This window comes from Stegodyphus dumicola, chromosome 8 (genome assembly GCF_044657685.1).
Source record: "Stegodyphus dumicola isolate Sdum_Otavi_A_Nest chromosome 8, ASM4465768v1".
Taxonomy (NCBI): domain Eukaryota; kingdom Metazoa; phylum Arthropoda; class Arachnida; order Araneae; family Eresidae; genus Stegodyphus; species Stegodyphus dumicola.
The window spans coordinates 7,855,352-7,874,155 of record NC_140775.1 but is presented as its reverse complement, the minus strand read 5'-3'; the positions used below and the strand labels follow the sequence as shown (position 1 = coordinate 7,874,155).

General features: G+C 34.5%; 2 protein-coding genes across 3 annotated transcripts in view; one reads left to right on the top strand and one right to left on the bottom strand.

The window, feature by feature from the left end:
* The window catches only part of LOC118195595 (uncharacterized), a 168,735-nt gene that overhangs the window by 35,599 nt on the left and 114,332 nt on the right, over positions 1–18,804 (top strand). The window lies entirely within an intron of this gene.
* Positions 1,225–3,787, bottom strand: LOC118195597 (speckle-type POZ protein-like). The gene has a single exon (XM_035366934.2). The coding sequence runs from the start codon at positions 3,712–3,714 to the stop codon at positions 2,011–2,013; it is 1,704 nt and encodes a 567-aa protein (XP_035222825.2). The 5' UTR covers positions 3,715–3,787; the 3' UTR covers positions 1,225–2,010.

Genomic DNA, 18,804 nt, shown 5'->3' with positions numbered 1-18,804 from the left:
ATTTAAAAATTTACCAAAAAATGCGCACGAATTTACGGACTGACCCATATTTTTGTCTTGCCGCGAAACGAGAACTGAATTAATTGAATGAAAGGTCTATCTCTAATAAAATTCCAGGAAATAAGTTTAAATGAAATGCAGCAAAACAATGCTTATAATTTAATATTCCGTACAAGGAAGCCATGTGGTGTCCGCATCAGATTTTTTAATTTACATGAACAACATTATTTTCTAGTTAAAATGTTTCAATATGTAAATGAATTGTTAACAGTATTTTTTCTTTCAGTTATGGTATGAATGATTTGACTTGTACTTGATCTAACTCACCTCGAGTTTACTATAATACTCTTAACGCAAAATTACAGAGACTCTTAGAGACTTTTGACCAGGAAATTAAAAAAGAAAACAACGTGTTCCTTTGCCGTGCGCTAACCCATTACACTATGAGAGTGTGCATGAATGAATGTGATAATTCCTTACATTCTCTCTCATTTAAAAGAAACCTTGCCTGATTTAAACGACGAGATCTCGTACATTTTCCCAGTCGACCCTGTGTAGGTAGCAAGAATTGTTTCCCACTGCATTTTACTTCCGGCGTGATTGTAGAAAAGTAGGGCTATCAGCTTAAGAAGAGGGATTTTTTCGTAGAGAAATTTGTAAGAAAAACAAGGACGTATTTATTTATACAAAGAGAAACCACAAAACACACGTTCGCTGAGATTTCAACTCGGGGCAAACTACCAGTGTTCAGCAGGCTTATTCGCTTGCTGGTATGCGCATTCATACAGAAAATCCAGTTTTAGCTAAACCCTAAGGAACGCGTTCGGTTCTAATACTTTAACTAATAAAACTTCCGGATAAATAAGTCAGCACTTTAGGCAGTGCAACTAGCTACCAATGTGACTTTTAAGGCCACTTAGTAAATGGTATAAATGGAAAATATTTTAGGGTTACTCTCTTTAGAGGCATTATTTAACGTGGGAACAGTTTTATTCTGTACTCAAACACTTTGCAATATAAAATGTAATAAACACCATAATGTTTTTTTAAAAACATTCAGCATACAGGAAAATAAGTACATTTGCTCAACTATATTTATGGGCAAAATTCGTAATCGAAAACGATACGCGCAGAAAAACCTAAAAATAGCACAAATTTCATACAAATGCACCAATTCATAGAAAATTATTAGTTATTTTAATTTTAAATATCAAGAGAAATAACTCTGATGCCTGTAAAACTTCATTTGTAAATTAAACACTTATTACATTTATAATTTCATTAATAAATTACACTTACTTTCACCTATAATTTATGGAATAAAATAATTTTATTTTAAAAGACAAGGAAAACCAAGAATATTATTTTATGTCCTAAATAAGAACCTTTCGTTAATAAATTCCTCAGTAATGGTTTAAGTTGAAATAAAAATTTGAGTATCCACGCCACGCCAAAATCAAGAACTTGAAAAGTCACAACTTCCGCAAAAGCTAATTTAGATTTTTATTCTTGAGAGTTACTGAATTATGGGAACATATAATAATAATTATACATGCGTTTAAGAAATGTTAGTGTGTTTCTTAAGCATAGAATAAAGCATAAAAAACAGTTTAAACAAAGCGTAAATATCGGTACTGTAAATCATTCAGATTCGTGTCTTTGGCATGGTATGGGATAAGTTATGGCTTTACAAAAGCATAGTAATAATAATAATGTATCATGTTGTAAATAACGAGGAAACAAAATTTCAGGATGTTCTGAAATCCTTCATCCGGATTTTTAATAGTTACTGCATCCGGATTTTTAATACTTACTAGTAGACAAAAATATTTTATGGGTTAGAATTTGAAAGTTTGCAAAAAATATCCTATTTGAGAAGAAACATTTTGAGGTCCGCGTGTGATTAGAAACGTAAAATTAAGCCAATTTTTTAACCATTAGCCAATTTTTTAGGTTGTTTTCAATTAAAAATTCTTTCAAAGATAAAACTAAACTCAAAGTTTGTATTAATCATTTTGCCGAATTTTTACGTATAATCGCTTTTGCTAAAAGTTTTGCACATATGTTATTTTTGGATATTTCTTTCCATTCACAAGTTGAGAAGATTTCTTCAGCATGAGCGCTGATAAATTCGAATACACTCTCGTACAAATCGTCATCGGAATGCACATCGGCCAGTTGTAGAACTTTGCAAACGTTCTGGACAGAAAGGTTCGATTTCAGGTAAGATGCGCACTTTTTCTTAAGAGTAGGAATATCGTACTTATCAGCTGCGGCATAGAGTTCCATAACATCCATAGTTTCTGTCATATATTCGCGACTGGGATCAAAATTTCCAGAATATAGAAACAAAAACATTTTATTTATAACCCAGGAATCCACGTCAGAAATTGTAACGCAGTTGGTTTTCGATTCCATCATCTGCGAATCGAACATTCTAGAAAACACCGAAGATCGGGCACATAGAATAAATTTATGAGCGCGTAAGGTATCCGAACCGACAATAATATCAACGTCCGATAATGTTCCACTTTGAAAAAGATTTTCCATATCACTGCTCAGATATCTGCAATTTCCAGTTGATGCAAACGCATAAGAAGTTTGCACAGTTTTGGAATCATACCTGAAATCGAAAAATTTTAAATCACATTTAAGTAATAATATATCCTCTGGATCGGTAGAAATACTACGAGAAAATTTTGCACACTTCCAACTTAAATCCTTCAAGAACAAGTACTCATATTCTGAGGAATTAGTTTCGTCAAAGGAGATGTGAATTCTCACGAAAATCGGTATAACTGCACTGTCAGATTCTCTGCAAACGGAGATATCGAAGATTCTACCATGCAGAGCATCTTCGCGAAGGTAAAAGATTAAATTCCATCTGCAAGATCTGGAAGCATCCAGTATGAACACGTGGCTGCGTAATACTGTGTTAACAGCTAATTTTGAGAAATTGTTGATTGGCCACTCAAATGACACATTCTGTACGTTTGGTCGGGTTCGACATTTCTGTGCCACAACAGGTATGCATATTAGATGTGGAAGCTCATATTTCACGGCAGCCGCTGACACTTCTGCTGACAGTTCGTTTCCGCTGAAATCCATCTTTCCCATGTAAACATATTTGAGGATGGCCTCCAGGACATTCGACGGGATATCCAAAACTAGCTCGCTAGTTTTTTCTTTGTTTAGATTTTCTGCCAGTTTGGGCCATCTCGCACATAAAATGGCTTTGTGTACTTTGAATTCTGCACCACCGGCACGCAAGAGGACATCCGCGAACAATCCGTTCTTGTAAGAAAGTGGAGGAAGTAGATCCGGTTGGTTTGCCTCACACTTTTGGCTGAAAGTGAATTTTAATATAAGAATGTCGTTGATGACAGATCGAAGGAGTTTCTTTTCAAAAGATGTAGCATATTTCGTATTTTCAAAACTAAAAATTGGGTTTCCGTTGAAATCGAATGCTTCAATTCTATAACGAATTCTGGAATTTGCAGAAATATCATTCCTAGGATATAGAATAATGTACGCAGTATCAGATAACGAATGCAATTTTATAACCCATTTCACATCGGGTAAAAAGCTGAAAGCAAATTCTGGGCTATGGAGACGTGAAACTATCCCACTATATGTCGTTGTGTATAGAGGGCTAATTTTGAACTCTTCAATAATCCATGTGAACGTGAATTTATGTTCCGGCTGCTTCTCCATTGCGTACAACAAATTCGAGTTCTTATAACGCCTGTCCAACGCATTTCACGAAGGCGTGTATGTATGCTAACATTTAATCTCTGAGTAGTTTCCCTTTGCAAGATAAAACGCATGAAATATTTTTTTATTTCCACGTAACTTTCGCAACGTTCTGCAATCCTACTTCTGTGTTTTATCGCAGCAAGCTCCACCTTCCTGATATTAACATATACATATATAAAATCTCGATAAAAGCCGGTTGGGAGAGAGAGTTTCTTGGCGAACTATGTAAGTGTTGGGATAGGATGTTTCTTCCTTCCATTTTTTTTTTAAGATGCCACAAATGGAATCTTGCTTTAAGGGAAATCTTTCAGTCATTATGTGACGTCACGTTACCTTACGCTATCATGCATTTTTGGTCGATAAGCTTTGGTGAATTTTACTATTTCGCCGAATCCTTAAGGTCTTTAATTCATTTTAACTACGACATCGGTAATAGTCAAGGAGATCGTTGTCATTCTGTAAAGCAGGGTTTCTTAAACTGTGAGTCGCGACCCCCAATCTGCAGCAGGGGATCGCCAAAAATTTCAGCAGTTTTGATGTTTCTTTACCTTATTATAATAAATTTACAATTACAAAATATTTTTACACAATGTATCTGAAAATAGATAAAGATAAGACGATACAGACAAAGGAGAAAACGAAAAACGTTTGGACGCATTCTTTTTATATAATATAAACGTTCATTTTTCTTGCTGTTAAAGTTAATGACCTAAAACTGCAATAGTATATTACAGTACAAGTGAAAAAATTGACAGTTTCACTCACGGATTTGCGAAGTACTTATGGGGTCCCCGAAAATGTTTGTAAATATTATGGGGTCCTGGGGGTCGCGAAAAAATCTCGGTGATAAAAAGGGGTCGCGACTGAAAAAAGTTTAAGGAACCCTGTCGTAAAGCATAAAAACTTTAACGCTATTAATCTTTAAAATTTAGTTAACCTATAAATTACTTGAAAAAACAAAGCAATTTAAAAGCAAAAAATGCGTTGCTTAACAATTTCAATTTCAGTTTTATGTGTGTTGTTTCAGTTTGTTGTGTGTTTTGCTCAGTATTTTTTTCCCAGTCGTAATGAGGACCAAATCATCAGAGAATTTTGGTGTGTTCTTATCCTTTCAAAGTGACAATAGTATACTCTTACAGACATAAATATCTTCTATGAGATTCGAACCTGAGTCCACCAGTAAACAATAGTCAGTTTCGCTAACCAATTTACTGTCTAGCGTGCTAATACTCTCAACCTTTTGACTGACGCGTACCATCTAAACAAAACTTGAAAAATTTTAGTACCACTACTACATTTTGCAATGATTATTTGCGAGTTTCTCAATAGAAATATTTTGAAAAAAATTGTCATTTGCACAAGCTATTGGCTATTTATATTAAATTTGCACACATAAAAAATATTAGATTAAAAATTGATTACCATTTTCACTATCAAAATTTAAGTTATAATAATTTAATTCTAAAATTTAGTGTGAAATTTAGACCTGTTTAAGAGAGATCTATTTCTTTCTGTCTGTCTGTTATTTCACTTAGTTTTAACTTAGTTATTATTATTAACTTATTTCACTTACTTATTCGCTTAGTTTTAATCACTTATCATACACTTTTAATTTTGTTCTGTTTTTATTTTAAAAATATAACATGGAATAAAATCATTGTTGACACAAATAGGTTCTGCAAAAAGGCAATAAAAATTTAATAGCTTTATTTGAAATGGTTTTAAATCCTTTTTTTCGGTTCAGCCAAAAGTTAAGAAGTGTGTTATTTTTTAAATCTTTAGTTAGAGTTCGGTTACAGAAAATGTCTTAACAATTGTTCTTTTTCTTTACGAGATTTTTGAATTTAATTGTTAAAAATATTTCGCGTACCACCTATTTTTCTCTAGCGCACCACCGGTTGTGAATCGTTGCTCTAAACAGTAAAATAAGTACTTTTGCACACAAATATATATTTCTAAGTAATGATGGCGATCGAAAATAATTTACGCAGACAAAGCTAAACTGGCACAAATTTGATATAAATGTTATTCGCAAAATATGAAATCCGGCATTCTATACAATACCTATTGTATAGAATGCCGAAATTGTATACCTAGGTATTGCATAGAATGCCGAAAGCTGGCCCGCGATATTTGAAATGATTATACATTTTATGAATTGCCTACTCGTTCTATAGAATGCCGAATGACAAACCGGCGACATATGAAATAATTTTTTATAATATTTTTTAAATATAATATTTTTATACCGTTAATAAACGGTATAAAAAAAGCCAAAATGACTACTATGAAGGAACCACGGGACTATTAGTTGCCGATTCCCTATGATGTGATATTTGTGGAAAGTAAACTCTTTTGTCCTGCTAAAGAAGGAGTCAGTAGTACTGTACTGTATTATGTCACGGACATTGAGCTAGTTCACGTACTTCATGAAACTCATTTGACTATTGGACCCGGAGGATGTGACAGAATGTTGAAAGAACTTTCAAGCAAACATAGAAACGGTACACGAAGTGGTATTGAACTGTACATCCACCTTGTGAGGCCTGCCAGAAAAAAACAAAAATATATTAAAAAGGGCACTGTTGTACTATTGTGAAACTTATGATTTCTTCTGAATTTAATTGCCTTTGTCAAGTGGATCTTACTGATTTCCAGTCTCAACCAGATAGAGAATACATATTTATTATGGTGCGCTAAGATCATCTCATGAATTATTTTCACGTTCTGTAATTCCCTCGTCGTTAATGAGATTAAGACTTTTAAAGAAATTATATTAATTGATATTTAAGAGATTAATTACCTGTTATATAAAATGCAAAAGGAATTTCTAAAGCTATCTAGAGTATAATGTTGCGCGCCTCTAACTTGCACGCAACCAAGAGGTGACTGTGAAAGCTTGTATAAACCACAGAGTCTTATAAAGGGTTTAAGTCCCTTTTTATTCAACGTAATAAATTACAATGGCGTCCTCTTGACGCTTACAGACTGTGCCCACTAGGCAGTCAAATAAAAATAATAACCTGAAAAAGAAAGTAAAGACAAGATTCTAACTACGAGGCTCTCTAAAATAACTAACTCACCGCGTTTTACAATACGGCTGCTAATTCAGCAGACTTGAAGCTCACTGGAACAATTTCCACTAATTCCCGCCAAGCACATAGACCGCAACGCGGGGTTCTTCAATTCTCGATAACTACCTCCGCGCTCGCTAAGTAAGAATAACTCTCTCACCGAACTCGTTTCCTTCTATTTAAATCATACTACTTCCGCTGATAATTTGAATGCTTGCGCGTTCTACTCAAATTTACATATTCTGGCATTGGCAGTTCCAGGGTAAAGTAAGGCTTGACAGGAAAGATAGTTTAAACTTAAAATAAATGTTAGTTAAAATAAATATAAACCCTACATTTGCCGCTGCCAGAATTTGGAAAACTTGGAAGCAGGTCCTACAAACGACCTGTTGTAAGTTTATCTAATTCTGAACTAACTGGCGAAAGCCTCGTTTACACAAAAAAAAATCTTATGTAACAATTATATATTAAAATTCTGTTACTCGTTACAAAGCTTTCTTCTTACAGCAACTTTTCCTGGACTTCATCAATCAATCTTGGTCTTTCCTTCCAGCATCTGGAAGGAATAAGTATCAGTATCTTTCTACATACATTATAATTTACACTTTCTTGACACAATAAATTTTTGTTTTTAACGATTCGTTTTTCTTAGTTATTGCTTACTTCACATTCATTCAATTTTTCAAGCATTAATTTAACTTTACCCTGGCTCTCCACCATGTGTGGTGTCAAACGGGAATATTCGTGTTTTAGTCTTACAACACTTCCCCTAACCACCATGATTTGTTAGAATTCAACAACCAACTAGACACACCTTACTCGACATTCTACAACTCAATGAGCTACTTTAATATTCTTAAAAATTCAAATGTAGGTGGAGAACCCTACAAAACACATTCATTCTCGCTTCCCCCTCATTCATCTTTAAACATGCAGGCTTTCGCTCTAAAGCATGACTTTACAGTTTAATACTTAAATTTTGACTTCATTGCTTTTAAGCATTCACTTTTAGCATCTACAATTTTATGCTTCTAGACTAAATTCTACTTTTACATAACATGCAAGTATTTACATACATTTACAAAAGTTTAATACATATGCTTTTTACAATTTACCATAAAAATGAATAAGAGAAAATAAATTTTTACTTTACTCATTCTTCGCCAAGCTGGCGGTACTGAAACTAAAATTCTTATTAGTACAAGAATACGAAGTTATTTTTATCTCCGGCCAAATTTTGGCTTTAACATAACAGAATTAGTCTTTCGACCAACAGAAAATGCTTGTTTTTAGCTTTTACACTTAAAGAAAATAATACTTTTGCCTTAGCTAAATAAAGTAAAACAAAACTAAGTCTCAACCGAGACATATTGACTTTCGTCAAAACATAGAACTTCGTACTTATGCACAACATTTCGGAACAAAAGAGAAAAATATTTATAGAAGGTTTTAACTTATCTTTGAGTTTTCGATGCTTGAAATTCCGTCATCCGTTTTTGGCAAAATTGATCCCAAGTTAGAGGTTTCATGGATGTCAATCTTCTCCTTATTGATCTCCGAGTGTCGTCCCCGTTGCTCTTTCTTTTGCGTCCTCTACATGCTGGCCTCTTGACGGAGTAATCGTCTGGTTGTTGGACTTTGCGTTTCTGCCTGGGACGGCTGGTCTTGACGTCCTCCGGTCTGGAGTCCTTGAATTTCTTCTGTTCCTCGTACTTCTGTGCCTCCTGTTGGCGTTTCAGTTTCCGGAACGGCGGCCTTGCTGGCACCTGACTCTGTGGCCGTGTGCGCGTTCTCCTTGATGTGTAATTTCTCCTGCCATATTTTGTAGGTGGTGTTTTCGTCTTTACCACGGTTTCTTTACCCGGTTCATCTGTATTTTTGTTTTTCTTAAACGCCGAAGTTTGAAAATCATTTTTTCTTTTTGATACCGACGTCCGGGGTGTAGAAGTGCTAGGTCTCTCTTCAGTTCTCCGTTTCTTGGGTGGTGGAATAGTTGTTGCAGTCTCTGGCCCTTCTATTTCGTTTAGACTTGAGTCCTGCAAGAAACTTTTAAGGATTTCAAAATCATTTGGATTATAGTATTTTTTCACCTGGTCGGGACTTGCTTTACAGATTTCCCCTCTCTCGTTTTTAAGATATAAGACTACTCCTTTGATTTCCTGAATTACATAGGGGCCTTCAAACTTTGGAGCTAGCTTTGCCATAAAATTGTCTGGGGCACTTGATAAAGAAAATTTCCGTTTCATAACTTAACTTTATCCCCAACTTTAAAATCTGCTTCACGGCGTTTTCTATCATAATATAACTTCTGTCTCTTTCTTGCCGTATCCGAGGTTTTAAGCGCCTGATCAATCAACTTTTGCACGTCTTGTTGTCTAAATTCCTGCTGTCTTTGTTGCACAAAGAATAATTTATCTAAAGGCGTAATTAACTTTCTGCCTAAAAATAATTCTGCTGGAGTTTTTCCCGTAGTATCATGATGTGCCGTTCTTAAAGCATAAGCTAATTCATTTATGTAGCCATCCCAGCGCTTGTGATGTGTGCTAACGTAACTGCGAATTATTTTTACAATGTTTTTATTAACTCTTTCTGCTATGTTAGCCTGTGGTCTATACGGAACCATTTTGATATGGCGTATATACAGTCCATTGCATATGTTTTCAAATATTTGACTAATGAATTGTTTTCCGTTATCGCTAATGACTTTTATCGGTGCACCGTATTTTAAAATGTATCTGTGTAAGAATGCATCTGCGACTGTTTTGGCTGACGCGCGTTTAAGTGGAACAATTTCTATCCATTTTGAAAAATGATCTACTATTACTAAAAGAAAACGATTTTTATTTAACTCGCTCTGGGGGAAGGGACCAAGGAGATCTATGCCTAAAATTTCATTCGGAAATGTAGCGCGAATGCTATTTAAGTACCCGGCCGGGCTGTAATTAATATCATTTATTAACTGACATTGATTGCAGGACCTGACATACGCCGTTACTATTTTGTATAATTGCGGGAAATATACCGCCTCGCGTACCCTTTTTATAGTCTTTCTGACCCCGAGGTGGCCCGCTGTTTTTTTTTCGTGCAACTCCTTCAAAATGCTTAATCGAAGCGAGGCTGGGATGACTGGCTTATACTCAAGATTTTCGTTTGTTGTTTTCGTATAGAATAATAAATTATCTATTATTTCATAGTTTTTTGCTCTATTTCTTATCGCATCGATATCTGTGTGCTCAAAGCTTTCGGGGTCTTTCAAATAAGCATAGATATTTCCAAATTCAGGATCAGCTTTCAGTTCAGTAATAACCGTATCTCTAGAATCTAAAATTTTTGAAGTCAACACAGCGCATTTAAGTTCATTACCTTCATCGTCCAGTTTTATACGAGAAAGTGCGTCAGCTACATTGTTTTCCTTACCCGGTTTATATTTTATTGTGATATTATATTCTTGGAGTTTTAAAGCCCATCTTATTAACCTGGGCGTTAGGTTTTTTCCCGAGTAAAGTCTACCAACAGCCGCATGATCCGAAAAGACTGTTACTGGCGATTTGCCGAAATAAACTCGAAATTTGTGTACAGCCATTAATACGGCTAATGTTTCTCTTTCTGTAGCTGTATAATTCCTTTGTGTTTGATTCAATGTTTTACTAAAAAATGCCAGCGGATGGTTATTTTGCATAAGAACCGCACCCACCGCATAGTCTGATGCATCTGCCGCAATTTCCAGGTTTTCGTCCCCCTCAGGGAATTTTAAAACAGGGGCATTAATAAGCGCTTCTTTTAATCTTTCAAAAGCTGTGTTAGCTTCAGCTGTCCACGTAAATTTACTCTTTTTTCTTTTGATTACTAAGAGTGGTTCAACAATATTAGCGAAATCTTTTATGAAAGATCGATAGTAAGAACATAGTCCAAGGAAAGACGAAAGTTTCTTGGCGGTGTTGGGCGGTGGGAAATTCTTAATAGCTTTTATTTTTGAATCTTGCGTTTCTATACCCTTTTGCGAAATTTTATAACCGAGATATTTAAGTTCTTTAGTTGCGAACTTGCATTTTGAGGCGTTAATTGTAAGACCGGCCTCTTTTAATAATTTAAAAACTTGTTCGAGGTCATTAATGTGTTGTTTCAACGTATTACTCGTTATAATTATATCATCTAGGTAAATTAAAGTTGATTTTCCTAGGACAGGCTTTAGAACAATGTCCATAGCTCTCTGGAATGTTGATGGGGCCCCACACAACCCAAAAGGCATGCGTAAAAATGCATAAGTGCCCGATTTTGTTATAAACGCGGTTTTATGTATATCTTCGGGTCTCATAGCTATTTGATAGTAGCCAGACGTTAAGTCCAAAGTAGACATATATCTTGTCGATTTGATCTGTCTAATGATCTCGTCTATAACCGGCAAAGGGTAAACTGGAAATTTAGTTATGCTATTTAGTTTTCTATAATCGATAGCAAACCTCCAAGCCCTTTTATCCGAAGGAGGAAACTCGTTCTTTTTCCTACATAGTACGACTGGACTCGCGTACTCACTATTTATGGGCGTTATTATTTTATTCTTTAACATCTCCTGAATATGTTCTTCGATGATTAAGTCTTTTTGTTTATCATAGCGATACGGTTTAGTCCTACAAGGTTTTTCGGCATTTAATTGAATCTTGTGAGTCACGATCTGACAGTTTCCCGGTTTTTCTGAAAACAAATGAGAAAAATTACTCACCACTTGCTGTATTGCTTTACTTTCCTGGTCATTCAAATGGCTAAGGTCCAATTCAGGTGTCTCCACCGGTTCCACCACCCTCTGGTCCATCTCCAGCACCACGGAACTATCTTGAAAATTTAATTTGGCCCTCGCAGCCCTTAAAAAGTCCATACCTAAAATAAGAGAGTGTTGGAGGTCTTTCACCACAAAAATTAATACTTTGAGATTTTCCTCTTTTATCTGTAAGTTTAATGATACTTTCCCGATGCAGTGACATGTTTTTCCTTGCGCCGCTATAATTTCCGTATTTCTGGTTTTAAATAGTCGTATCCTATAAAAATTCTTTTTGAAGAACTTTTCACTCATGAAATTTCCTTCTGCCCCTGTATCGATGAGGGCTTCTACTGGTACTTCGCCAACCAGGACTTGTATAATTGGTAGCTGTGAGTTTTTTACGATGACTGTATTTAGATGTATATTTGAGGGTTTTTCTTAAACTTCCGGGGTCTGGACCCTCCCTTTCACAGGCCCCTCTAGTCGTTTAAAGCTTTCCTTTCAATCTGTGTCTTCTGGGTACGCGGATGCTTATTTTCAAATTTTCTTTTTGGGCCTTGACCTTCGAGTTTCGATGCGTTAGCTTGATAGTTCTTTCCCCCATATGAGCGATTTCCATTTCTGGTTTCCTCCTTCCTTCTGGTACTTTGAGGATATGTTTCCCCTCTCGCTCTTTCCGCTATTCTGCGATTTTGAAATTTCACCGCCAATTCGAAAAGTTCCTGCAATGTGGTTGGGTTTCTAATTTCAAAGTAGTCTTGGACAGCGGGTAACAATCTTGGTAATATTATTTCAATTATCTCCGCATCGGGTTTTTTCCCATACAGCATATCCGTTAGCTTGACTTTTCGTAAAATAAAGTCCGTCAATTGTGCTGTATCCCGTTGATAAAAACTATATAGCTCGGCTTCCAGCCGTGCGCGATCTTTCACTATGGGGAAGGCCTTTACTAACGATTTTTTGAAATTTTCAAATGTATACGTCGGGCTTCCAAATTCACCTAGAAGAAATTTGCCTATATTTTTCCACCATAGCGCGGCCTGTCCTCTTAGTGCTGATGTGGCGATGGCAACTTTTTGTCTTTCAGGCACAGGGTAGAGCTGAAAGTGGTTTTCTATACCTTCTAAAAATACGGACACCGAATTTTTTCCGTCGAAATAGACGTTTGGCTTGATTGATGCTCTCAAAGTCTGGACCAGGTATCCAAATCCTTCTAACTGCGTTGTCATTTCTTGGTGTTGTCCAGCGGCTTCCATCCAGTTTTCGGCCATTTCAGTTCGATAAGTGTTCGGGCGCCAATATAATGTTGCGCGCCTCTAACTTGCACGCAACCAAGAGGTGACTGTGAAAGCTTGTATAAACCACAGAGTCTTATAAAGGGTTTAAGTCCCTTTTTATTCAACGTAATAAATTACAATGGCGTCCTCTTGACGCTTACAGACTGTGCCCACTAGGCAGTCAAATAAAAATAATAACCTGAAAAAGAAAGTAAAGACAAGATTCTAACTACGAGGCTCTCTAAAATAACTAACTCACCGCGTTTTACAATACGGCTGCTAATTCAGCAGACTTGAAGCTCACTGGAACAATTTCCACTAATTCCCGCCAAGCACATAGGCCGCAACGCGGGGTTCTTCAATTCTCGATAACTACCTCCGCGCTCGCTAAGTAAGAATAACTCTCTCACCGAACTCGTTTCCTTCTATTTAAATCATACTACTTCCGCTGATAATTTGAATGCTTGCGCGTTCTACTCAAATTTACATATTCTGGCATTGGCAGTTCCAGGGGAAAGTAAGGCTTGACAGGAAAGATAGTTTAAACTTAAAATAAATGTTAGTTAAAATAAATATAAACCCTACAAGAGATTCAAACTTAAAACTTGAGTTTTCGGGAAAATCCTTGATGAATTCTGGATCGGAGTTAGAATTAAAATGTTCTGAAATGGCATTTAATGTTCTCGAAGCACCACATATTTTTATAAAACTACTTTTTCAGCTTTAATGCTAACTAAAACCAAATGTCGATCAACGATGAAACATGTTGAAGATGCTTTATGTATGTCCAGCAGCGGCAAATATCGCAACAGGATTTAATTTGTCATGCAACAGATAACAAGCACAACTGTCTGATTAGCATTTTCTTTAATTTTTGTTTGCTTAAAATAAACTACTTCTAAATAAACCTAACACTACTTCGTTTTATATGTATATTGGTTACCAAAGAAGTAAATTATTTACGAGAGGATATTTATTTTAATACTTTTAGTTTATATTTAATATCTGGAGTCGAGAAAAACATCTCGGTAATAAAAAAAGAGTCGCGGTTGAAAAAAGTTTGAGAAGCCTTGATCTAGGCTTATAGTACTCATATCTGACAGTACATAGAAATATTTACCAGTAAAGAATATCCAGAAGACCTGTCCGGTAGAAACTATCTAGCAGTATCTACCAGTATCTACAAGGTCTGTCTGTAGAAATTATCTAGCACTATCAAGAAGTATCTACCAGTAATTTAATTGACTGTATTGATTCTAGGGGATATAAGATTATATATATGTTATAATAAAAGTAAAGGAAAAGACGGAACACTGTAGATGCGTGATTAGACCCAATATTGAAGAAGATGTTGATTGCGTAGTATGCTAGTAATGCTAACTTGGTAATATCTAAAGAACTTGGCAGTCGAGCAGTTTTAATTCCATTTTTATTTGCAACTGATATTTGTGGCCACAATCACTTGGCACTCTAGTCGTGCCTTTCCACAGAAGATTTACATTTTTGATATTGTTGAGATAGAAAGTAAGCCAGCGAAATTACATCTTAGCACAGTAGAGAGCAAAAGCTGAAGTGCGTAGTTATGAAAGATGGAAGCACGGCGAAGAGAAAAGCTTTGGTTTACAATTATTACGTCATCAGAGCATAGAGTGATCTAGAAATGACGCAATGCAGAGAAGTTATTACGATTTTAGAATAGAGAGGAAGAATTAATGTTTATAGTTATAATTCTGATTCATATATTTTTATCTTACATATTCCCCTCCTTCAAAAAGAAAAAGTCGCAGCGACAGAGAAGCCTTTTTAAAGAGAAAGAGTTAAAATACTAGCAAATTTAAAAAAAAAAAAAAAAAAAAAAAAAAAAAAACCATAAATCATAAAATTTTTGTCCTGTAAAGTTTAATTTATTAATATCAATTTTTTAAAATAAAATTTTAATTTTTAGAGTCCTATTGAATTTTTCAGCATTTCAGTCCAAAAGTCTTTTTGTTTGAGAGTTCACATAATCATAATTCTTCAGAGAAGGTTCTTGTTATTGCAGAATATCGCAAAATAAACTTTTACATAATCATTACTTATAATTAAATGCACATAAATATTTAGGATATTAATTTTCATATTGATAAATTATAATTTAACATTATAAATAATAGGATTAAGATTTTCAGAATTTATGGTTTCACCGTTATCATCTTTCATTTACAATTCCTGATTTTACCAAACTGGAAGCCTCGCAATACTTCTAAACAAACACATCCATCAATAGGGCTGTCCTCTTGAGCTAACCAGTGTGTTCTCTGCACTGGTGGCCCAGGGTGCCTAGGCAGTTACTTGAAAAGGCCTCCGTTCCTTGCGTTAAGGTAACTAAGGTAACTGGCCTTTGAGAACTGCACTAATATATTCCACAATAAAAAAAGTGTAATAATATAAAAAAAAAATTTACACACACTCATAAAGTGAGAGCCTCCAACATTATCTTACTTGAAGAGGGTGAAGGGAACAACTGTACAGAGGTAATTACGGGCCTCTGCTTAGGAACCCAGTACTCCCTCGACATACACTATACTTAACATACAATCACCCATAAATTTAACATGCATTTACCATAATTTCATATTACGTATCTGTAATAATTTCACTTATTTTTTACACCTACTTCATTTTTAGAATAATTATAAAATTCGTATTCAAAATTCTCAACAAAATTTCAAAAACATATAAACTTATCTTAATATCCTTCCCTATGAATAATTTAAATAGCTTAAAATTCGTTACTTAATTTGCTCACACATAATTATGAAAAATTAGAAAAATTAATGAACAAGAATTTCAGATTTTCTCAAAACAAATTGCAGAAATTTTAACCAAAGTTGAAATGAAAACTATAGAATCCGCAGCACATTAAATAATTTAGTTCCTGAGCTAGATTCACACGAATGTAATAATTTTTGAGCCGTTGAAAAAGCGGAAGTTCAAGTCGCACATACTTGCAAACACTAACTCAGATCGACCTTGAACCCGCTGTAATGCTTAATTCCTAAACGGTAATTCACTGATGATTTCCTTTTCACTAGGCATTCGAACTTCTCAATTTATCGAGAGATTACTTTCAATCTGTAAAAACTACGCGTGATTATTTTTTTGAAGCACTTGCAAAACACCACAGCAGAAGAATGCTCTGTTATTTTTTTTAAACACTGAAAAGACAAATTTGATGATTCACTTCTTTCACATTATCTTGGATTTATCACAAAACGATGATTTGAAGAGCTGAACTAAATTTTCCATTGAGGTTTCAGGCTGCAGGAAACTATCCTACTTTACACTTTACTTTGATTATTTTCTCTATATGAACTTGCCTAGATATTGAAAATATTTTATCATGGGATTTCACTTAAATTTCTCTAAATTTATCACCAATTTTGTTAAAAATTTTTAACGGTAAAACGTTAATTTGCGATCCCGTAAATGGAATAGCCTCACCATTCACCCACGATGTGTTGGAATAACTGAAAACATTACAGTTATTAATTAGCCGGTAGGATTTATCCTCTACGTAGGAAAAAAGCTCCTGGATTTATTTCTAACGCGCTTCTAAATTCAACAGTGGATCAAGGACAGTGTGTGATCGTCTTATGCTTTTGCTTCTTTTCCGGCGATGCTTAAGTGTTTTACCTCGCCTCCAAAGTTATTACGATTTTAGAATAGAGAGGAAGAATAAAGTTTATAGTTATATTATAATTCTGATTCATATATTCTTACATATATACTATATATAATATGACAAATATATAATATGCCATTATATATATGTCATAATAAAAGCACAAGGAAAATGACGGAACACTGTAGATGCGTGATTAGACCCATAATGAAGAAGATTTTGATTGCGTAGTATGCTAGTAATGCTAACTTGGTAACATCTAAAGAACTTGGCAGTCGAAGCAGTTTTAATTCCATTTTTATTTTCAATTGATATTTGTGGCCACAATCACTTGGCACTCTAGTCGTGCCTTCCACAGAAGATTTACATTTTTGATATTGTTGGGATAGAAAGCAAGCCAGCGAATTCACATCTTAGCACAGTAGCGAGCAAAAGCTGAAGTGCGTAATTATGAAAGATGGAAGCACGCGAAGAGAAAAGTTTTGGTTTGCAATTTGGTGATTGGTCGAGAGGGATCTGCATTATGGGTTAAGAAAGATCGCATGATTAATTTGAATGACGCAGTTTAGACTTAAGCGCTATTTTTAGGACAGATAGAGGAAGTTCTCAAATGAAATAGAAAATAATGGAAGTTATAGTGAATTAAGTTTAGAAGTTTGCTTTCATATTTTTTATCTTACATATCCCCCCCCCTTCAAAAAGAAAAAGGCATAGCGACAGTGAAGCCTTTTTAAAGAGAAAGAGTTAAAGCACTAGCAAATGTAAAGAAAAAAAAAAAAAACAAAACACATAAGTCATCAAATTTTTGTTCTGTAAAGTATAATTTATAAAGATCAATTTTTTTTAAATAAATTTTTAACTTTTAGAGTCCTATTGAATTTTTCAGCATTTCAGTGCAAAAGTCTTTTTGTTTGAGAATTCACATAATCATAATTCTTCAGGGAAGGTTCTTGTTATTACAGAATATCACAAAATAAACTTTTACTTAATGATTACTTATAAATATTTATGATATTAATTTTCATACTGATAAATTATAATTTAACATCATAAATAATAGGATTAAGATTTTCAGAAGTTATGGTTTCACCTTTATCATCTTTCCATTTACAATTCCTGATTTTACCAAACTGGAAGCCTCGCAATACTTCTAAACAAACATATCCATCAATAGGGCTGTCCTCTTGAGCTAACCAGTGTGTTCTCTGCACTGGTGGCCCAGGGTGCCAAGGCAGTTACTTGAAAAGGCCTCCGTTCCTCGCATTAAGGTAACTGGCCTTTGAGAACTGCACTAATACATTCCATAATAAAAATATAATAATAATAATAATAATAATAATAATAATAATAATATAAAAATTTTACATGCATTCATAAAATGAGAGCCTCCAACATTATCTTGCATGAAGAGGGTAAAAGGAACAACTGTACAGAGGTAATTACAGGCCTCTGTTGAAGGAACCAGTACACCCTCATCATACTATACGTAACACACAATAACCCATAAATTTTAACATGCATTTACCATAATTTCATACTACTTATCTGTAATAATTTCACACATTTTTTACACCTACTTCATTTTTAGAATAATTATAAAATTCGTATTCAAAATTCTCAACAAAATTTCAAAAAACATAAAAACTTATCTTAATATCCTTCCCTATGAATAATTTAAATAGCTTAAATTTCGTTACTTAATTTGCTCACACATAATTATGAAAAATTAGAAACATTAATGAACAAGAATTTCAGATTTTCTCAAAACAAATTGCAGAAATTTTAACCAAAGTTGAAATGAAAACTATTGAATCCGCAACACATTAAATAATTTAGTTCCTGAGCTAGATTCACACGAATGTAATAATTTTTGACCTGTTGAAAAAGCAGAAGTGCAAATAATTTTCTGTCGCACATACTTGCACCACAGCAGAAGAATGATCTGTTATTTTTTAAACACTGAAAAAACAAATTTGATGATTCACTTCTTTCACATTATCTTGGAGTTATCACAAAACGATGATTTGAAGAGCTGAATTAAATTTTCCATTGAGGTTTCAGGCTGCAGGAAACTATCCTTACCGGCTTAATTGTCATAATAAAAGCACAAGGAAAATGACGGAACACTGTAGATGCGTGATTAGACCCATATTGAAGAAGATTTTGATTGCGTAGTATGCTAGTAATGCTAACTTGGTAACATCTAAAGAACTTGGCAGTCGAAGCAGTTTTAATTCCATTTTTATTTCCAATTGATATTTGTGGCCACAATCACTT